This window comes from Panulirus ornatus, chromosome 17, assembly GCF_036320965.1.
Source record: "Panulirus ornatus isolate Po-2019 chromosome 17, ASM3632096v1, whole genome shotgun sequence".
NCBI lineage: Eukaryota > Metazoa > Arthropoda > Malacostraca > Decapoda > Palinuridae > Panulirus > Panulirus ornatus.
Genome location: NC_092240.1, coordinates 18,297,996 through 18,322,472, shown reverse-complemented (window position 1 = coordinate 18,322,472; position 24,477 = coordinate 18,297,996). Strand labels below are relative to the sequence as shown.

General features: G+C 39.5%; 1 protein-coding gene across 1 annotated transcript in view; it reads right to left on the bottom strand.

Annotated features, from left to right (window-relative positions):
- The window catches only part of LOC139754415 (inositol hexakisphosphate and diphosphoinositol-pentakisphosphate kinase-like), a 292,669-nt gene that overhangs the window by 15,877 nt on the left and 252,315 nt on the right, over positions 1 to 24,477 (bottom strand). The window contains exons 4-5 of the mRNA XM_071671693.1: positions 12,479 to 12,713; positions 3,552 to 3,760 (exon numbers count right to left, since the gene is read on the bottom strand). Of these exons, the coding sequence (XP_071527794.1) occupies positions 3,552 to 3,760; positions 12,479 to 12,713 (444 nt within the window). The remainder of the gene's footprint in view (positions 1 to 3,551; positions 3,761 to 12,478; positions 12,714 to 24,477) is intronic.

Genomic DNA, 24,477 nt, shown 5'->3' with positions numbered 1-24,477 from the left:
CATTAATATCATCATTATTATCATCATTATCATCATTATTATCATACTTGATCATTGTTTCCTGCGTCAGCAAGGTAGCACCACGAAACAGATAAAGAAAGACCCATGCACTTAAATACGCACAAATACATAAACACATTACATGCACACAAACATACATACACATATCAACATATACATACATATACACAGACATATGTATGTAGTCATACTTGCTTGCCTTTATCCACCCCCAGTGCCACCCTACCCTAAAGGAAACAGCATCACCACCCCCTGCATCAACGAGGGAGCACCATGAAAAGACAAAAAAAGGGCCACATTCATTCACTTTCAATCTCTGCTGTCATGTGTAATGCACTAAAACCACAGCTCCCTATCCACATCCAGGCCCTAATGACTCCATTATACCACATCAATCCAATTTACTCTATTCCTTGCGCTCCTCTCACCCTCATGAATGTTCAGGCGCTAACTGCTCAATATTTTTCACTTCATCCTTCCACCTCCAATTTGGTCTCCTACTTCTTGTTCCCTCCACCCCTGACACATATATCCTCTTGTCAATCTTTCCTCACTCATTCTCTCCATATGTCCAAACCATTTCAACACACCCTCTTCTGCTCTCTCAACCACAATATTTTCATTACCACACATCTCTCTTACCTTTTCATTACTTAATCAAACTACTTCACACCAAATATTGTCCCCAAACATTTCATTTCCAACACATCCACCCTCCTCCGTACAACCCTATCTACAGCCTATGCCTTGCTACCACATAATATTGTTGGAACTACTATTCCTTCAAACATGCCCATTTTTGCTCTCCGAGATAACATTCTCTCTTTCCACACATTCTTCATTACTCCCGGAACCTTCAACCCCTCCCCCACCCTATGGTTCACTTCTGCTGCCATGGTTCCATTACATACCATTATTTAGCTTGCAATATAACCACAGAAGTAAATTTTGTTTGTAGATTACACCATATTTTGTTTTATATATGAGCCTCCCATGAATAAATATTACCACACTGGGATAAACGAGATGAATTAGGTATGATTATGTAACTCATTTTTCAAGATCATGTACTGTGCAGTATTCAACAAATAAAGTTTGCTCATTATTTCAGTATTGATATCATTTGTAAGATCATATACCTCTCTGAGTATAGTAACAAATTTTAATTATTCCTTTATTACACAGACTCATTAAGTAATGTAATCCATCTATCTATATCTCTGATGCCTGTTCCAACTGGAACTACCTCTAAGGGGTGGCCATGGCAACAGAGTCTCCATAACTAAAGAACTCCAGTGCCACTTCTTAGCCTTTATCACCTCACCCTTAACAGGCCACTGGCAGAAGGCAAGTCAGGCACAATGTTTGCAGAGGCTCCTACCTACTAATTCTACCATATGTTTCTACCTAATAGTCCTGCCTAAATGTTCCTGCCTACTACTTCTATCTACTGCTCCTACCATTTTGCCAAGAGGCAGGGCTAGCGCATAGTGATCACCATAGGAAAAAGTGCAATCAAATACATTATGTACCTCCCAGTATTACTAAATGGATCAAATGTTGTTCAGATAAAGTACTTTATCTTTTTTCATCCATCAGCATCTCAAAGTTAAATATGTATATAATAGACAAGGGAGAAGGAACAGAGAGAGGCATAAACATTAATACTAATAAAGAGTATGCTGGCAGAAAAATCTAGATGGGAATACAGGGAAATGTAAAAATTTTATTTATATTCATTCATTTATTTTATCATACTTTGTCACTGTCTCCCGCGTTAGTGAGGTAGCACATACACGTCCACACATGCACATATACATACTTATACATTTCATCATATACATATATAAACATATACAGACATATACATATATACACATGTATATAATTCATACTTGCTGCCTTTATTCATTCCTGTCGCCACCCTGCCACACATGAAATGACAACCCCCTTCCCCTGCATGTGCATGAGGTAGCGCTAGGAAAAAAAACAAAGGCCACATTCATTTACACTCAGTTTCTAGCTGTCATGTATAATGCACTGAAACCACAGCTCCCTTTCCACATCCAGGCCCAACAAAACTTTCCATGGTTTACCCCAGACGCTTCACATACCCTGGTTCAATCCACTGACGGCATGCCGACCCCGGTATACCACATCGTTCCAATTCACTCTATCCCTTGCATGCCTTTCACCCTCCTGCATGTTCAGGCTCCGATCACTCAAAAATCTTTTTCTCTCCATCTGTCCACCTCCAATTTGGTCTCTCACTTCTCCTCGTTCCCTCCACCTCTGACACATATACCCTTTTTGTCAATCTTTCCTCACTCATTCTCTCCATGTGATCAAACCATTTCAAAACACCCTCTTCTGCTCTCTCAACCACACTCTTTTTATCACCACACATCTCTCTTACCCTTTCATTACTTCCTCGATCAAACCACCTCACACCACATATTGTCCTCAAACATCTCGTTTCCAACACATCCACCCTCCTCCGCACAACTTTATCTAAATATCACAAGACATTTCTACAAAAATTTCCATGTACTGTTATAGATGAAACATTATCAGGAATCATATGATCTATAAAAGAAAATCCTTAATTTTGTGACTACTAAATGCTATTATCAACTCATAAAATTGAGTGTAAGTATAAATGAGCAAACAATGTATCCCTTCAACATTACATTACATAACATTTTATACAATGAGTAAGAAAGCAGAATGGTAGGGGTGAATAGAAAAGAGAAGTGGAAGGCTATAGTAATATGCAAAGGGTATGTTGGCAAGTGCTCCTCACTTTTAGCATACTATCTCCACTTACCCTACCTTCCATTTTTTTCTAACAAACTGCTCCTTGAAAGATTCATTCTTATTGCTGTTAACTATGTGTTCATCATGACTCAAGCTTTTATACAGTCTGCATTCTTAATATTGATTCTAACCATCAATGTAGCTTCCAATTGCCTCAGCACTTATAATTTTACATCCAAGGAAAGGCTTTTTCTGAACACTTTAGATGCACTAGCAGCACTAGAACTTGCAGGCTGTCCTCCAGACATGCTGAGCAAAAAAAAGCACAATAATACTGAAAAACTGGAGAGTCAGTAGAATATGCGGACAGTGTAAACATGGTATATTTTGCACTGTACAAATGAAGAGAGGACTCAGCACTAATTGGATTATGGATGTGAGCGTATGTGTGTATGGCACTCTGACTGGCCAAGTTATTATACACAAACAAAGCTGTGATCAGCATGTTGTGACTGTTCAGACTCATGACTTTTGACTTCTTCTGTGGATTCTTATCTTTTTTTTTCAATAAAAACAGAGCTCAAAGATGCAAACAAGAGTGCTGTAACAAAATAGTGCTCTATGGGGTAGCACCAACTGGGGTATTAGTGTACTGTAATATGAATATCACTTGAATACTAAGAAAAAACTTCTGATTAATTCTGAAATTTTGAGAGTAGGCAAAGAGAAGCAACCTCAAGTGTTGAAGATTCAAAGGTATTTGAAAAACCTACCTTTTGTCTTTTGGTCTTCTTTCCTAATTTTGATCAGCTCATTAAGTTTCTTTATAAGGTTATTAACATGTTCACACATTCGTACTGGGTTCTGAATAAATTCAAGGGCTGTTGATATTGATCTTGAGTTGGTTGGGTTTAATTTTTCCATATCTTCCTGAGTGAGAATTCGGTCTTGTTGCATGGCTTCATGGAGGCGAGTTTTGACCCTAAAAGAGAATGGCATTTTATACTAAACATATGTCAAAGAACATAAACAATAGGCTGCATTTATAATTGTTCAAAGATCATCTGTCCTGGCAGGTCTGGAATTTTGAATCACAAGGAAAATTTTCATATTGTAAACTAACTTTTCAGCTCCAGGATCCCCTTACATGGGGCTCCTGAAGCACTAACTGACCACATACACTAAGCACAGTCACTAGTCAAGAAGTGATATGATGGTATGTGAATATCTGTGTGAGGTGAGTGCAGGACAGTTGAGAAATAAGTGCTCAGTGTCTTCACTATGGTAATCACAACTTGTAATGTTGAGAGATAGGGGTGTACAGAATGCAAAAGTGTTAAAGTACATGCCTGGGGAGTGTAGTTTCAAATGTAAGTATGTCTGGTGGAATGGAGGGTGAGACTGGTTGGTTTTAGTACTTTTAATGGTAGCTGAGATAGCATAGGTAACTGAGTCATAACTATAGCTATCTCATTTATGCTACAAAGATTCTTAATTACTTCCTGCCCCAGGAGGCCCTTCTATCTTTATGAGAAACCTACATTACTCAGGAAGTTGACCATATTCACCACTTGAATTGCTATGATATTGTATCTAAGTCTTTGAGCAGGGAGTACAAGGCAACTGAGTAGTTAGTTCAGTGTCTTCTTTATGACAGTTGCATCATGGGCATGAAAGTCTTGGGAGATGATGAAATGGTGTTGGTAGTTTAGTACTATTGAGTAATGTCCAGAGCATGAGCAGGAGAGTGTGACTCGTGTTTATCTAGGGAGTGTTGTTCCTAATGGGTTTGTCTGGTGGGCTGGAGTTTATGAATATGTTGGAAGGTTGGTTGTTTGTTGCTTGTCAATTTATTTCAGTGTGTTTGTGCTTTGTCAGTGTTATAATTGTTGGGGGTGGGGGAATCTATGAGCAGAAATTACTGAAGTGTAAGGTAGGTGGCAAGCTTTTTATTTCTACTTGAGGGTTGATGGTTCATTATAGAGTGGTTTGGGTAGGAGGATTCTAGTACTGCTGCATAGAACTCTGAGTGCCCAGCATGTTGAGATGGGACTGTTCTGGGATCTTTGAGTCACCGAGAAGGTGCTGAGTGATTTGCAGCTCTGTTGTATTTCCTTTTGAGACGGTGGAAAATTAGAAAGGTGAAACAAAGTTTAAAGTGTTAAAGTGAGGTGACTGATTTGTAAATATCTATTTGAACTGTAAAGAGATGGAACTTCACACTCGTGGGGCCCTATCTCTTAAATATTCATTATCAACATACAACCTTTTAAATTAATGTATGCTGCCAATTTGTTCCATTCATCTGCCATACTACAGAAGTATTTCTCATATCCTTATTAACACTGTTGTTCTAATAATTGCCAGCAAACAGTTTGTCTCTCTGACTATTCTCCTAATAAGGGACTCTTGCAACAGGTTAGGGACAATGTTGTCTTTCAACTCTTTCTAACCCATAGAATGCTGTAGCTTATTTCCTGCCAAGTAATAATCATACTAAAAGCATCTTTTGCTTTGTCTCATCCCCAGCACTTTACATTAACTCATGCTGAATTTCACCAACCAATTTTCAGCCCAACTCTGAGTATTAGGCCCCTTGTAAGATGATGCAACCTTCCTCACTTTTCACTTCTCTCCTGACCTTTGCACCATCTGCAGATATACTCAGGTAGATTCCATACCTTCAAGCAAGAAGTTAAAACAGATAAAGAAGGATCACAGTTCCCAAAACCAAACCATGTGGCACTCCACTGGTTACCTCAAACCATCTGGATAAGATTCTTTTAACATGCATCATTTGTTCCCCTCCACTGAGACAATTAATCTTACATCCATCATTGGTGGTTCACCATTATTCTTGACTGGTGACCTGACCCACCTTCTGAATCAGTTTCCCATGCTGTACAATATCAAATGCTTTCTAGCAGTCCAGATAAAGACAGTCCACCCAGTCCAGAACTGAAATCTCTCTCTCAGAACTCTCTAAGAAGTTAGTAACACAAGCCATCTTTTCTCTAAAACCATGCTGTCTCTCACTTAGGAAATTTCTCTTCCACAGAAAGTCATCCACTTGCTTTCTAGTATTTCCCAAAAACCTTACACACCACACACCTTACTGAGACTAGTTTGTAGTGCAATGCCTGTTCCAGTTCATCATTTTTATATGAAAGTGCGAAAATTGTCCTTTCCCATTCCCTTGGCATTTTACCTCTCTCCAGTGACATCTTGAACAGTAATTTGAGTTCTTTATCTAGTGTATCTGCACACATCTTTAGCACATATGGTGAAGTTTCATCAGACCATGAGCCTTGTATAGGTCAAGTCCATGTAGGATTTTGCAACATGTTTTCCAGGTAATGATTCCCTAAACCTCTTCCCACTCCACAGCACTAGTGTTGGGTTTACAGTGTCTTCCACTGTGAAAAGATTTACAAATTAGTTATTCAGCTCCTTACATATCCTTATATCACCCTAAAATAATTTCCTCTGAATCTCTTAGCCTGATTAGCAGTTCCTTTACCAATACATGATTCCTAGTACTCTATGGCAAAGTGGTGAATTTTTACCTACATTGTCCACAGTTTCTTTTCAAAATTTGTTTGTTCCTCCTTCCTTATCCTGTTATACTTATTTTACACTCTCTTATACCTCGCAAATGCTGGCTGACTGGAGTGCTGTGTATTTCTTCACCAAAGCACATCTCAAAGCTCCTTTGCTTTATGACATCTTTTATCAAAGCATTCCTTCCCCTTCTTATCATTCCCTCTGAATTTGAGGTTTGAGGTACCCATACCTTTACTCCACTGTAAATTTCACAGAACTTCTCATCACAAAGCCCTGGTTGCTGGCTACTGAACTCAATTCCCCAATCTACATTACCATAGAAATAATTAAGGTTTGTGTAGTTTCCATGATACTGAACTCGATTCTCCAATCTACATTACCACAAAAATAATTGAGGTTCGTGTAGTTTCCATGATTACATCTCCTCTTTAGGACTTGTCTCACTTATGTTATTTTGACCTCTTTTAAATTATATTTAAACTGATATTACATGATCACGTCATCCATCTGGTGTATTATATATACTATTGTCAATATCCATGCTCATATGTATGAAGATAAGATCTAGCATCCTAGTCTGCTCTCTGACATGTTGGTACAGAAAGTTCTGTATACACTCTAAAACTCATGTCTCCCTGAGTCCCTATCAACATAAGAATCTAACTTCCTTTAACTGAAAGCCCCCCATCTCTAAGAAAGGAGAGTATCACTGCTTCATGTACCATCCTGACTGTTCCTTCATTATCATAGTATACTTGCTCTGGATCACTGCATTTCTTTGAAGGATTACATAATATAACACTCCTATGCTCTTCTTCTTTCAGTTACTATTCCAATTATGTTTTAGTTTTAATGGGTCATCTTTCACTAGTTCTTGAAACTTTATACTCTCTTTTATTAAGAGGGCTAATCCTTTGACTCTGCCTTCTCTTTCTTTTCAAGCCATAATGTACCCCTCTAAGGAGAACAAGTGAGAACGTATCTCTTTGCTTAGCTTAGTTTCCTTAACTCCAATAGTATTAGCTGAACATTTCCTTGTATGATCCTTGAATTCCAGCTCCTTAAAACTATCTATCAATCTACTAACATTTGAATACAATACTTTTAGTCTGACATTACCATCTCCTAACAATCCAGCCCCCACTAGAGTTCTAGGAGGGCTGCCATGTGTGGCATCTCCAATTTTTTGCCTTTTGGCAGTACTCTTTGTTCTCTTCCCTGGATCTGTCACACTTGATGGACATCTCACTGAATTCCACCATGCCTTTAAGATTCTTAGCTTTTTCGAAGTTTTCCTGGTTTGATGGCTCTACATCAAACATAACCAAAACAGGTAGCCCCAATTCTTCTCCTTTCCTTTGTTATAGAAATTGTATCTGGCAGTCTCATAATCTCCAGCAATCTTTTTATATGCATTTCCTTTTTTCTTTCTTTCTTCCCTCTTTGGTGTATAATCTTCCATGCCATAAATAGTGATTTACATCTATCAACCTCCTGCTTTTATTAATCTCTCCAATATTGGTACCACCCACTTTTCAGTTTGTAAAGGATATCAAGGGACTCCTTTTCTTGTCCAAACCTGATGCCAGTAAGTGTTCAGCAGGCATTTAGTTTGTATGTTGCTTTTATGTTGATGTTATTGGTGTGGGAAGTAAATGTCACATGAGTAATATATGTGATGCCTAGCTTGGTTGGTGTTTTGCTCAGAGGGATAGACTGTCTATTCAAGGTAACTGGAGGGTGTGAGCTGAATTGGAGTCTCTCTGGAGGTAATAAGAGTGACTGAAGACTCCTGTGGAAATACAGACACTCTGTTCTGGATGAGCCACTGTTCCAATTGTATCATGTAGTTCTGCACATTTGATGTTGCTTATGTGGTGTTAGGGTGTTGCAAATTGATTGAGGTCATCTACATATGAAAGGACCTTATATTGAGGTATATCTGAAGTAATGGGAAGCCTTATAGGAAAAGAGAGGTTACAAATTGTTAGGGAACTCCATTGTAGAGCCTGTTTTAAAAGTGAGGGCATTATGAGTAACTCAGGCATACCAGCCACTAATTCTTGTCATTATTGTGACTGTAGTAATAGAGTGTTTGGGTACGAAGTCATGGTGTGTGGGTGAAAGTGGGATGTTTTGTCTGTTTCTGTTGTGGATCACATTTTCATAGAGTTTAGATACTGACAACAGAAGCAACATAGTGCAGTAAGATGAGGAGAACTTTGGAGGTTTGGGAGGGCATTGTGTTGGCAAGTTTCCAAATGTTGGGGATTTTGTTGTGTAGCCATTAGTGATTAAAGATATCTGTATGTGCTTGGATTGTAAATGGCCCATAATGTCTTATGTTCAAGTTGGATATAATGTCAGGACCTGCAGAAGGAAAGTTATTTAAGGTTTTAGTTGAATTGCTTGTATCAGTAGGAGTGAAGGTGGGTGGGCACTTGTTCATGTATGTATTTCATATGGATTTTTCAAGACTTCCTTGTTTAAGGGCACAGTTGGTTTTTGGGTGATTTTTGAGAACTGTCTCATAAGACATTATATAAGTGTATATAGTAAACCCTCAATTCAATGGCCCCCAATATAATGGATTTCGAATTTAATGAACAAACAATAATACAGGATGCTATTTCATGTGTGGCGGGGTGGAAATGGAAATGGATGAAGGCAGCACGTATGAATATGTACATGTGTACATATGTATATGTCTGTATGTATATGTATGTATATGCTGAAGTGTACATGTATATGTGCGTGTGTGGACATTTATGCATATACATGTGTATGTGGGTGGGTTGGGCCATGCCTAACCTGTTTCCTTGCACTACCTTGCTAACATGGGAGATGGCGATTAAGTATAATAATAATAATTAATAGTAATTTCAAAAACTGAAAACATAAAAAATCAAATGCTGCACCATGCACATTTCATATCACGCTTGTTTTTGGTAGTGTTGGTACTGTGTGGGATAAACTCACTTTGTTTCGGTCTCAGTCTAACTCAAGCTATCGTGCGGTCAGAATGTATTGAGTGTTTTTGTTATTTCAGAATTGTGACTATCTATCAAATAACTTTGCAATTCTTACAATTCAAAATGGCATGAAGTGATTGTAAGAGGTGCAATGAAAGCAGGAAGTCTGTCCTCACTTTATTACAAAGAAGTATCCTTTCACAGAAAGAGGTTGCATCACCTCTATTTCAGTCTGAATCCTGCCTCCAACTGCCCGGTGAGCATTCCCATGCTGCCGGGTGTCCGCTGCCCAACTATCGTACCACACACTAAACCCAACACCCCTTCATGAGATTTTGGTGACTAAATGTGACATTTTGTTACAACAAAAACAAAACTAAATACAAGTAAAAAAAACAAACAAAGAGAAATTAAAACTTGGGGGCAAAGCCATCCCTTTGGCTCATGGGTGTCATGGGATCGGGAAAACCCAGGGAAGAAGGTGACATCCGTTTTGCAAAGACAAGCAGCCATTGCCATTCAGCTTCACTGGGTACTGTCTATGCAGCTTCACCTCCACTACCACAACCGACCTGTCCCACACCTTTGAAGTGATGTATTGCACACAGAAGGGTGCCCACTGACAGCTGGGGCAGCATAGCAGCGTCATATGCTTGGCCTCCCTGCACGTGGGCCTGGCTCTCTGCTATGGCCCACTACTTGTTTCGCAGAGCAGTTTTCCACCACCAGTTTATCAGATAATGTTGCTGGGGAACCAGGACACCATCTCACAACTGTTTTCCTGCTGTCAGCTGACTGGGTGACTTATCCCTTCTCTTAGGGGGTGTTGAGATAATGGAACAAAGCATGAATTGCTTTGCTGTTGTGCAAGCTACCTCCAACACCTGTATTACCCCTCAACACCTGTTTGGCTGCCTTTATCGCTGCTTCAGCATGTCCATTGGATTGAGGGAAGTGGGCTGAGGAGATGCAGGCCAGATTCTCCACTTTTTTGTAGAAAGCTTCCATCTCCTTGCTGTCTATATTTGTTCCCCCATCTGAGGTGATTTCTTTGGGGGTGCCCCATCTCCTGAAGAAGGTGAGTAGCCTTGCAATAACTTGGGATTTTCCCACACAAGTGTGAATCCTACTAACTGCACTATGTACGAGGTGCAATGAAAGCAGGTGTCCATCCTCACTTTATAATAAAAAAAGAGGTATCCTATCACAAGAGAGGGTGGCATTACCTCTATCTCAGTCTGACCACACACTAAACCCTACAGTGACAGAGTTAAAAAAATACATGTGAACTTAAATGTGGCACAGAAATAGGTTGCATTCTATTTAACGGACTTTTGGCTTTAACTGATACCCCTTACCCGCTATTAGTCTGTTAAACCGAGGGTTAAATGTATATGTATATCTATTCTTTTCATACTTGACTGCTTTTCTTTTCATACTTGATCATTTTTCTGCATCAGTGAGGTGGCACCAGCAACAAACGAAGAAAGGTCACATCTGCTCACATCCATTCTCTAGCTGTCATGTGTAATGCACGTCACCATACACCTTTCCCTTGTTTACCCCAGACCCTTCGCATGCCCTGGTTCAATCTACTGACAGTACATCAATCCCAGTTAAAAAAATTGTTCCAAGTCATTCTATCACATGCACACCTATCACCCTCCTGCATGGTTAGAGTTAGGCCGGTAAATCTTGCAGAAATAGACAGAAAAAGAGCCTGGTCTAGGAGTTGTACCTCTGAATGTGAGATGAATTCCATTCACATGGTGGTTAAGTGGGCCCTGGGATCTGTAAAACTCCTCCTGACTGGTGGTACCACTTTGAATCAGTACTGGAGTTTTGTAATTGGTATTCTGCCATAAATTGTACGATTTGTAAAAAAGAAAAAAAAGAGATAAAGATGTTTAAGGGTTATGTGTCATCAACTACACGTGGTGGTATCTCCCTGGTCAGTGTTTGCCTCCTACTCACTACACCACAGTCACTGTTAACTGTCGTTGTGAAGTTGTAAGCAGTGGTGAAGGTCAATATAATTTCTAAAGTATCTAATACCCAACAAGTGTTAAATGAATGACTTCCAAACTCAATCAAAATCTAAACCATCATACAGATACCCTTTAAAAACCACACTACCCAAACAAATACACGTCACACTCTAGACGTCATCCATAACTACACCATCACAAATACCGTTTCAGCACAACCCAAGACCCCTCATGCCCATGACACAACTACCATAAACAAGACACCAAACACTTAATACTAAGCTGCCCTGCACTCTGCACACACACACACACACACACACACACACACACACACACACACACACACACATAATATTTCATGATCTATGGTCCTGACTGGAGGACATGGCCAGCCTCCTGAGTGCTGCAGGAGCCTTGTGAAGACAGAAGGGACTCCTAGGGCAGGGGGGAAGTAAGTTAATACTTAATACATAGTATATAACAAGAAAAACTTTCATATGATTTAATGACTGACCTTGCCTGAAAAGAGCAAACTGGAACATATATACTGAGCTCATCGTAAAGATTAGATAAGGAAATCAGCTTTACCTTAACATGAGTTCCCCTGAAGTGACACTTACATACAGATGGGATGAAAAAATTTCATATAAGCTTGCCATTTTCTGCCTGAGCAAGGAGCACAAAAAACAGACAACAGATTATTAGAGGGAAAATCCTTGCTTGGCCCCTTCCTCTGTTCCTTCTTTTGCAGACTGATAATACATGAGCATACTGCTCCTTCTTAGCTAACTTCTATGACAAACTGGAGAAAAGTGGGTGGTGTTCTTTCTCCCCTATCCCCAGCAAAAACACAGCTAAATAATCACTAAAAACTATATTACATAAAATTCTTAAAAACATGAGTCAAAATTCATTCAATTTCTCAACTCAGTAGAAAACCATAAATGTATCTAATAATATTACCCTCAATCATATCAAATATTTTTTTCCAGTTTATTCAACAGCCTGTTATTTGATCTTACTACAATACTGTATTGAATCAAACCAGACAAAAGAGACTATTCTACATATTCTACAAACTGCATTTAAAGCATGTTTACAAAATACAGCAAAGAAAAAAGTTTTAAATGGATTTTGTTAACTTTAAAGTCACAATGTGTGCTTGAAGTAACTCACATGTTCTGATGCTTATAGGAGTCACAGTCATTATCCAGCAATCCATTAGTGTTTGCACTTTTCACCATTTGTACTAGTATTGGTGTAAGTTCACCTTCCAAAGCTAAAAGTCCTTTGGCAAATGCTGCAGCTGTCATCTGAACTCGTCCCTCATCACTGGCATATATCTTAAGATCATGGCGGTAAGTCGAATGTAGTCTCAAAAGACCAAGTCCCTGTGTTCCTGCATACTCACCTAAGTCATCAAAAAGTAAACAGAAATTATAAAATGAATCAATGCTTAACAGCACCAGCTTTGCGTGAAAAACTTGAAAATGGTTCTTGAAATTAACTTGGGATTTATACATTACTTTTCCTAAAAATACACAGGTAATTCATAATAACTTACTTTAAAGAAGCATGTATAAATAACTTTCTTTAGCATAATATACATGGACAATCTTGAAAAATATTCTGGAAATGTTATTACAATGAAGTAATAAATTTCAGACATTTACTAATCAAATTTCAAATACCAATCTGAACATTACAGGTATTCTTCCTCTATAACAGTGAGGATAATAACAATCTCTATGCATTACCTAAGTAAATGCAAACACTGAGCTTTTGTGCATAACCAAACATTTTTCTAATTTTAAAACTGTTGTCCTTTGTTGTAATATCTACATACTGGTATTCTGCACATTTGATACTCTCTTGTTAAATCTGTTCATATCAATTTCTCTCACATACTTAAGTAAGAAACTGAAGTATAACCTACATCAAAAGAGTGCACAGCTCCATGAGATACCCAATCAGGTGTTACCAGACTCCACCTGCTCAAGGTTACACAGTGAGTGAGAAGTCTTCTTTTGGGAGGTTGTATCATCGGCAGTACTGTCTCATCAAAGAACTCACTCCACAAAAGTCTACATTTCCTAGCTACTGGAAGTGATGCAGCCTTGGACTGGATGTTAATGAGACTCTTTCATAGAAACTGGTCCTGAGGTAATTGTATATAAACAAATAAATAAAAACCTAACAAATATAAACTGTGGCAATTTAGCAATAAATGCTCTAAAATCATAATTACAAACAATAGTGATGTAACTAATATCTGCACTACCACTAACGATGAAATTTCAACTGATCTATGGTGGAGATGCAGCATGCCAAAGGCAATACAACAATCACTCATGACTTTTTCACTTACCCTTCAGCCATGGTGTGGGGGAAGCTGTTACAGAACATGGCTATGCAAAGATGGCACTGAAGAGTATTTGTACCATAACAATGAGTCTAGCAATCCAGATAATAAAATATCTGATGACAAAAATACAATTCATAACATATAAAAACAAAAGCATCAGAATGCTATACAGATAGATGAGGAGGTGACAGTCAAGATATGTCAACAACAGGCTGTGCAGCACCTGATACTATCTCAGCAATATATTCCTACCAGGAGTTTCTATTTCTCCATGGGAAAGTTGAAGCATATTCCGCTTGTTTTCCCCTCTTGTTCTCTCAATGCTCTTTTATTTCTGAAAAATCTTATATATCTGAAAAATCAGGAAATTTACGTGCATGCTTAGGGGGTTAAATCATCAGATACTTATTTCAGCCTTTCATAAAGCCTAACATCTAGTTAACAATACTCTTTTGTACAAACACACTCTTTCTTTCACATTTCATTAAACTTCATCTTGAAAAACTAAAATATCCTCATTCCATGCAGCACTTCTTCATAATACTTTGCCCCTTCCTATAATCTCTTTTTATGCTTTATAAGAAAACCTATCTTTCATGCTTACTAATCTATCTCGTTTCGATCAAAATACCAAAAACTTTCTTTCTTGGAAGCTAAAATTGGTACAACCTATTCCAGACTAAAGAAAGCATTCTAGTATTATTGCTCTGATTTCCACAATTTTCAGTTTTTGGATCTCTCCTCATATCCCACTTTCTTGAGTTACATAGATACGCAGATCCAAGGTCCAAGCGAAGTGGTCTATTCTTAACATTTCTACTACTACTACTACTACAACTAATAATAATCATAATGATTTTTTTTTTTTTTATTTTGCTTTGTCGCTGTCTCCCACGTTTGCGAGGTAGCGCAAGGAAACAGACAAAAGAAATGGCCCAACCCACCAACATACACAATGTATATACATACACGTCCACACACGCAAATATACATACCTATACATCTCAATGTACACATATATATACACACACAGACACATACATATATACCCATGCACACAATTCACACTGTCTACCTTTATTCATTCCCATCGCCACCTCGCCACACATGGAATACCATCCCCCTCCCCCTCATGTGTGCGAGGTAGCGCTAGGAAAAGACAACAAAGGGCCCATTCGTTCACACTTAGTCTCTAGCTGTCATGCAATAATGCCCGAAACCACAGCTCCCTTTCCACATCCAGGCCCCACACAACTTTCCATGGTTTACCCCAGACACTTCACATGCCCTGATTCAATCCACTGACAGCACATCAACCCCGGTATACCACATCGATCCAATTCACTCTATTCCTTGCCCTTCTTTCACCCTCCTGCATGTTCAGGCCCCGATCACACAAAATCTTTTTCACTCCATCTTTCCACCTCCAATTTGGTCTCCCACTTCTCCTTGTTCCCTCCACCTCCGACACATATATCCTCTTGGTCAATCTTTCCTCACTCATTCTCTCCATGGGCCCAAACCATTTCAAAACACCCTCTTCTGCTCTCTCAACACATCTCTCTTACCCTTACATTACTTACTCGATCAAACCACCTCACACCACACATTGTCCTCAAACATCTCATTTCCAGCACATTCACCCTCCTGCACACAACTCTATCCATAGCCTACGCCTCGCAACCATACAACATCGTTGGAACCACTATTCCTTCAAACATACCCATTTTTGCTTTCCGAGATAATGTTCTCGACTTCCACACATTCTTCAAGGCTCCCAGGATTTTCGCCCCCTCCCCCACCCTATGATTCACTTCCGCTTCCATGGTTCCATCCGCTGCCAGATCCACTCCCAGATATCTAAAACACTTTACTTCCTCCAGTTTTTCTCCATTCAAACTTACCTCCCAATTGACTTGACCCTCAACCCTACTGTACCTAATAATAATAATAATGATAATTATTTTTCTATTTATTATACTTTGTCGCTGTCTCCCGCGTTTGCGAGGTAGCGCAAGGAAACAGACGAAAGAAATGGCCCAACCCCCCCCCATACACATGTATTATATACATACGTCCACACACGCAAATATACATACCTACACAGCTTTCCATGGTTTACCCCAGACGCTTCACATGCCTTGCTTCAATCCACTGACAGCACGTCAGCCCCGGTATACCACATCGCTCCAATTCACTCTATTCCTTGCCCTCCTTTCACCCTCCTGCATGTTCAGGCCCCGATCACACAAAATCTTTTTCACTCCATCTTTCCACCTCCAATTTGGTCTCCCTCTTCTCCTTGTTCCCTCCACCTACGACACATATATCCTCTTGGTCAATCTTTCCTCACTCATCCTCTCCATGTGCCCAAACCACTTCAAAACACCCTCTTCTGCTCTCTCAACCACGCTCTTTTTATTTCCACACATCTCTCTTACCCTTACGTTACTCACTCGATCAAACCACCTCACACCACACATTGTCCTCAAACATCTCATTTCCAGCACATCCATCCTCCTGCGCACAACTCTATCCATATCCCACGCCTCGCAACCATACAACATTGTTGGAACCACTATTCCTTCAAACATACCCATTTTTGCTTTCCGAGATAATGTTCTCGACTTCCACACATTCTTCAAGGCCCCCAGGTTTTTCGCCCCCTCCCCCACCCTATGATCCACTTCCGCTTCCATGGTTCCATCCGCTGCCAGATCCACTCCCAGATATCTAAAACTCTTCACTTCCTCCAGTTTTTCTCCATTCAAACTCACCTCCCAATTGACTTGACCCTCAACCCTACTGTACCTAATAACCTTGCTCTTATTCACATTTACTCTTAACTTTCTTCTTCCACACACTTTTCCAAACTCAGTCACCAGCTTCTGCAGTTTCTCACATGAATCAGTCACCAGCGCTGTATCATCAGCGAACAACAACTGACTCACTTCCCAAGCTCTCTCATCCCCAATATGTGGTTTGAGGTGGTTTGATCGAGTAAGTAATGTAAGGGTAAGAGAGATGTGTGGTAATAAAAAGAGTGTGGTTGAGAGAGCAGAAGAGGGGGTTTTGAAATGGTTTGGGCACATGGAGAGAATGAGTGAGAAAAGATTGACCAAGAGGATATATGTGTCAGAGGTGGAGGGAACGAGGAGAAGTGGGACACCAAATTGGAGATGGAAAGATGGAGTGAAAAAGATTTTGAGTGATCGGGGCCTGAACATGCAGGAGGGTGAAAGGCGGGCAAGGAATAGAGTGAATTAGATCGATGTGGTATACCGGGGTTGACATGCTGTCAGTGGATTGAATCAGGGCATGTAAAGCGTCTGGGGTAAACCATGGAAAGCTGTGTGGGGCCTGGATGTGTAAAGGGAGCTGTGGTTTCGGGCATTATTGCATGATAGCTAGAGAGTGAGTGGGAACGAATGAGGCCTTTGTTGTCTTTTCCTAGCGATACCCCGCACACATGAGGGGGGAGGGGGATGGTATTCCATGTTTGGCGAGGTGGCGATGGGAATGAATAAAGGCAGACAGTGTGAATTGTGTGCATGGGTATATATGTATGTGTCTGTGTGTGTATATATATGTGTACATTGAGATGTATAGGTATGTATATTTGCGTGTGTGGTCGTGTGTGTATATACATGTGTATGGGGGTGGGTTGGGCCATTTCTTTCGTCTGTTTCCTTGCGCTACCTCGCAAACGCGGGAGACAGCGACAAAGCAAAATAAATGATAAATAAATAAATAAATAATTATTATATCTATTTTGCTTTGTCGCTGTATCCCGCGTTTGCGGGGTACTGCAAAGAATCAGATGAAAGAAATGGCCCAACCCACCCCCATACACATGCATATACATACACGTCCACACACGCAAATATACATACCTATACATCTCAACGTATATGTATATGTACACACAGAGACATATACCTATACAAATGTACATAATTCATAGTCTGCCCTTATTCATTCCCGTCGCCAACCTGCCACACATGAAATGAAAACCCCCTCCCCCTGCATGTGCACAAGGTAGTGCTAGAAAAAGGCAACAAAGGCCACTTTCATTCACACTCAGTCTCTAGCTGTCATGTATACTGGACCAAAACTACAGCTCCCTTTCCACATCCACGCCCCACAGAACTTTCCATGGTTTACCCCAGACGCTTCACATGCCCTGGTTCAATCCATTGACAGCATGTCGACCCCAGCATACCACATCGTTCCAATTCACTCTATTCCTTGTATGCCTTTAACCCTCCTGCATGTTCAGGCTCCGATCACTCAAAATCTTTTTCACTCCATCTTTCCATCTCCAATTTCGTGTCCCACTTCTCCTCGTTCCCTCCACCTCTGACACATATATCCTCTTGGTCAATCTTTTCTCACTCATTCTCTCCATGTGAACAAACCATTTCAAAACACCCTCTTCTGCTCTCTCAACCACACTTTTTATTACCACACATCTCTCTTACCCTTACATTACTTACTCGATCAAACCACCTCAAACCACATATTGTCCTCAAACATCTCACTTCCAGCACATCCACCCTCCTGCGCACAACTCTATCTATAGCCCATGCCTCGCAACCATATAACATTGCTGGAACCACTATTCCTTCAAACATACCCATTTTTGCTTTCTGAGATAATGTTCTCGACTTCCAAACATTCTTCAAGGTTCCCAGAATTTTCGCCCCCTCCCCCACCCTATGATTCACTTCCGCTTCCATGGTTCCATCCGCTGCCAAATCCACTCCCAGACATCTAAAATACTTCACTTCCTCCAGTTTTTCTCCATTCAAACTTACCTCCCAATTGACTTGACCCTAAATCCTACTTTACCTAATAACCTTGCTCTTATTCACATTTACTCTCAGCTTTCTTCTTTCACACACTTTACCTAACTCAGTCACCAGCTTCTGCAGTTTCTCACATGAATCATCTACCAGCGCTGTATCATCAGCGAACAACAACTGACTCACTTCCCAAGCTCTCTCATCCCCAACAGACTGCATACTTGCCCCTCTTTCCAAAACTCTTGCATTCACCTCCCTAACAACCCCATCCATAAACAAATTAAACAACCATGGAGACCACGCACCCTTGCCGCAAACCAACATTCACTGAGAACCAATCACTTTCCTCTCTTCCTACACGTACACATGCCTTACATCCTCGATAAAAACTTTTCACTGCCTCTAACAACTTACCTCCCACACCATATATTCTTAATACCTTCCACAGAGCATCTCTATCAACTCTATCATATGCCTTCTCCAGATCCATAAATGCTACATACAAATCCATTTGCTTTTCCAAGTATTTCTCACATACATCTTTCAAAACAAACACCTGGTCCACACATCCTTTACCACTTCTGAAACCACACTGCTCTTCCCCAATCTCATGCTCTGTACATGCCTTCACCCTCTCAATCAATACCCTCCTATATAATTTCCCAGGAATACGCAACAAACTTTTACCTCTGTAATTTGAGCACTCACTCTTATCACCTTTGCCTTTGTACAATGGCACTATGCAAGCATTCCACCAGTCCTCAGGCACCTCACCATGAGTCATACAAACATTAAGTAACCTTACCAACCAGGCAACAATACAGTCACCCCCTTTTTTAATAAATTCTACTGTAATACCATCCAATCCCACTACTTTGCCAGCTTTCATCTTCCGCAAAGTTTTACTACCTCTTCTCTGTTTACCATATTATTCTCCCTAACCCTCTCACTTTGCACACACCTCAACAAAAACACCCTATATCTGCTACTCTATCATCAAACATATTCAACAAACCTTCAAAATACTCACTCCATCTCTTTCTCACATCACCACTACTTGTTATCACCTCCCATTTGCCCCCTTCACTGATGTTCCCATTTGTTCCCTTGTCTTACGCACTTCATTTACCTCCTTCCTAACATCTTTTTATTCTCCCTAAAATTTAATGATACTCTCTCACCCCAACTCTCATTTGCCCTCTTTTTCGCCATTTGCACCTTTCTCTTGACCTCCTGCCTCTTTCTTTTATACATCTCCCACTCATTTGCATTATTTCCCTGCAAAAATCGTTCAAATACCTCTCTCTTCTCTTTCACTAATAATCTTACTCCTTCATCCCACCACTCACCACCCTTTCTAATCTTCCCACCTCCCACGCTTCTCATGCCACAAGCATCTTTTGCACAAGCCATCACTGCTTCCCTAAATACATCCCATTCCTCCCCCACTCCCCTTGTGTCCTTTGTTCTCACCTTTTTCCATTCTGTACTCAGTCTCTCCTGGTACCTCCTCACACAAGTCTCCCTCCCAAGCTCACTTACTCTCACCACTCTCTTCACCCCAACATTCTCTCTTCTTTTCTGAAAACCTCTACAAATCTTCACCTTCACCTCCAAAAGATAATTATCAGACATCCCTCCAGTTGCACCTCTCAGCACATTAACATCCAAAGTCTCTCTTTCGCGCGCCTATCAATTAACACATAGTCCAATAACGCTCTCTGGCCATCTCTCCTACTTACATATGTATACTCTTACATACGTATACTCTTTCTAAACCAGGTATTCCCAATCACCGTTCCTTTTTCAGAACATAAATCTAAAAGCTCTTCACCATTATCATTTACAACACAGAACACCCTATGCATACCAATTATTCCCTTTAAAAGCAATAGAAGGAAAGAATAGCAAGGTAAAGGCTCTCTCCCCACCCTCCATTCCCTACAGCAACACATTAAAAGGAAAACAGGTAGAAAAAAAAAGTACTTTTCAGGATTAATATGCCTGAGGGAATTCTCTTCATAAAAGTCATAAAGTAGAATGAACATGAATATAGCATGCATTCAGTCATCAGCGATATGCATCCCTTCACTTTTTGTTATAAAGAAAATAGTGAGGATAGTCATAAGCTCCTGCCTGGTGATTTACCACGTCTATATCCATACACGGGTTAATCAGTGTTGATATGTTACCACAGCAGAGCCAAGGAATGATCATTGGTTGAGAATGTAAATAACATGCCAATACATTATAATTATTGACTAAAAAAATGATTCAATACCAGAGAGTGATAAGTGATGATCAAGTCTAATTTCCAATATATTAAGAGTGATGCTCTAAACAACATGTTCGGGAACACATTCCATGTGTTAATAATGTCGCTGGTAAAGAAATACTTTATACAATCCAGATTAACTCAGTGACTTCTAAGTCTTCATCCATTTTCTCTTGGTAGTGCTGGCATTACTGTAAAGAAATTGTCAATATCAACACTGTTGAATCCTTCAAGTATTTTCCAGCATTCTATTACTTTAACTCAACGATGGCCCTTAATTAAAAAGAATAAGTTAAATTCTCATAACCTATCCTCACATGGTTTGTTATGCAAGAAAGGAACCCATTTAGTTGCTCTTCACTGTACTTCTTCCAATTTAAGAATATCCTCGCTTAAGCAAGGGGTCCAAAACTACACTGCACTAAACTAAGGTGTAGTGGCAATATCACATCCTTGCCTTTGTACATAGAGTTTCTGTTAATAAATCCTAACATTCTATTTGCTTTCTTGGAAGCATTATTATAATGCTGGGAGAAATTGAAATTGTTGAAGACAGTGACCCAAACACCCATCACACATGGTTTCCTTTATCTTGTGTCCCATCAATTTATAACTGAATAATTTGTTGAGGTTTCCTACTTCCAACAGCTGACACTCATTAGCATTAAATGGCATTTGCCAATTTCTAGACCATTCAACAATCTTATCAAGTTTCTATTGTATTCTTAGCTATCTTCTTCAGTTAATATGGCATTGCTGATCTTTGTGTCATCTGCAAAAAGATACAATAATTTCTTCAATCCTTTATCTGTATCATTAATATAAATGATGAAAAGTATAGGCTCAAGAATGGATCCCAGGGGAACCCCACAAGTGACAGGTGACCAGTGTGATGATTCACCATTCATTACAGACTCCCTGCTTCTTTTGTAACCAGACTTCTATCTGGTTTCCTGTGCAATGAGTAATCCCCAAGGTACGGACTTTATGCATCAGCCTAACATGAGGGACTCTGTCAAATGCTTTTTGAAAGTCCAGAAATATAACATCTATTGCTTTTGTCTTGTCATGGTTACTGAATAATTCATAAAATTCAAGGTGGTTGGTATGGTATGATTTGTGCCTTCTTAAACCATGCTGCATATTATTGATATGATTGTGTTGTTCTACGCAGGCTATGATATTTTTTCTAATAAGTGAATCCAAAAGTTTATATATAGTTGATGAGGCTAATAGGTCAGTAACTGCCAAGCATTTTATGGCTTCCCTTTCTGAATATACGAGTGATGTCTGCCAGTCTCCAGTCCTGTGGGACTATTCTACCCTGGAAGGAGAGCTTTATTGGATATATAGGTTAATGGTTTGGCAATTTTGTGTTTGACATTTTTAATTTCTAATGAATAGAAACAATCGGGACCTGGACTTTTACTAATCATCAACTAATATATGTTAGTATTTCTCTAACTGTGTAGGTAAATTCTGGTAACATGTGAGTGATATCTATCGTTGTCCTGAAATTTGTGTTGCTGCTTCTTAATGTAAAAACAGAACTAAAAATCTTGCTCAGGGTTGTTGCTATGCTATTATCATTCACAATGGGTTTCCCATTTTCATTTACTTAGGGTCCTATCCCACTCCTTGTATGCTTCTCATTGATATATTCATAAAATCTTTAAGGATTTCTATCACTATCTCTTGTAATACTCACTTAATACTCTCTCTTGACTTGCTTAGTAAGTCTTTTCACATCTCTCCTAAGATTATATGGTGTTGCAATACTTAGGTAATTGTCTGATTTCTTAAGCTTGCAGAGTTTATTTCTACATTGTAGATCTCTTGCATTTTCTGGATAATATCAAGCAGGTCTGTTGTTGGTTTTAGTGTTTCTGTTATGCATGGGAATGAAAGTTGATGCATATACTGATGCTTAAAATTGGCCCATAATTCCTTTGAGAATGAACCAACAAGGGTGAGACTCTTTAAAGCATCACAAAACCCATTAAAATCCACCCTTTCAAAGTTAGGGGTTATAATAACTTTAAAAAGGTGGATTTCGATGGGATGTGTGATGCAATAGTCTCAAACATCTTGAAGCTTATAGGTTTCTCTCTGATCATCATTATGGCTTTTACAAGATAACATACAATAATGATACCCTTCCTTTGTTATTAGTGCTCAGTCATCCTTTCTGAAAAACCTTAGGGAGTCCTTTGTTGAAGCCTTTGACATCTCAAAAGCTTTTGACAGAATTTGACATCACTGTCTCATATTCAAGCTCATTTCATCTGGTTCTTCTCTCACTATGCTCCTTCATATCAAGCTTCCTCTTTGACCAGTCTACCTACATAATTTTCAATGGATCGACGTATCCCTTTTAATATCCATGAGGGTTCTTTCTTGTACCCTACACTTTCCTTGCTCTTTATCTATGATTTCCTTTCTCCAACAAATAAACAAGTTTACTCATATGCTAAGAACCCAACACTGCAATCTCCATCTCTTTCAAATCCGCTCTAAGTTTCTTGTATATTATAAGTCTGGTATCATCACAACTATTTCAAATTTAGTTTTGGACACACATTGACACAGTGAGGGTTGTTACCTCCAAAGTCCAATCTCTTCTTATTTTTCCTTCTAAAACTCAACACAACTTCTTTAATTCCACCATGCAACATACTATGAATATAACTAGTCTCACAGTAGCTTCATATACCATGGAACATCTCCATTTAAGTCTTCCTTTGAGAAACAACGGGTCTTATTCAGATTCCAAAGATGCTACTCTAGTCAACAGTTGCTCCAATTATACAAAGGATTGATCTGTCTGTGTACAGAGTACCATTCTAACTTCTGGGAAGTTCTAGCTCTAAATGCTTACCTGACAGTGTCAAGTGTAAATGAATCCAACTTATCAAATCTCCCAATCTGACCTCAAAACTTGACTCTGTTGCCCTAAACTGCAACACTGATTCTAATTCCCTCTTCAATATGTATCATTTTGGTTTCTGCCTCTAAAAATAGGCTATTTGTGTGCCTCTACTATTAGGCAAATCCTCTCTTTCAACCTCTGCACCTTCTTCTTGACCTCTTGTTGCTTTCTCATATAAATTCCCCAATCATTTGCCCTCCTTCCCTGTAACTACCAACCAAACACCTCTCTTTTCTCTTCCACTAGCAATTTTACTTTTTCATCCCCCCCACTCACCACCATTTCTAATCTAACCACATCCCACCTTTTGCATGGCATAAGCATCTCCCCACATGCCAGCACTGCTTCACTAAATACCTCTCATTCCTCATCCACACTCCTTGCTTCATTTACTCTCACCTTTTGCTTGCCATTCTACTCTTAATCTCTCAAATTTCTTCACACGTCTCTTTTCCAAGCTCACTTACTCTTACCACCCTCTTCTTGACAACATTTTTTCCTCTTTTCCAATTTTCCAAAAACCTCTTCAAATCTTCACCCTTGCCTGCACAAGGCAGTGATCAGCCATCCCACTAGCTGCTCCTTTCAGCACATTTACATCCAAAAGTCTCCCATTTACATGCCTGTCAGTTAATATGTAAACCAAAATGCTTGCTGAACATTTAGCTCAACATACGTATTCTTGTGTATGTCCCCATGTAAACTAGATTTTTCAAATCACCATTCCTTTTCAGCACAATCCACAGGATAAAGTACACTGGAATTGTATGATGTGGTATACTGGGGTTGATGTGCTGCCAA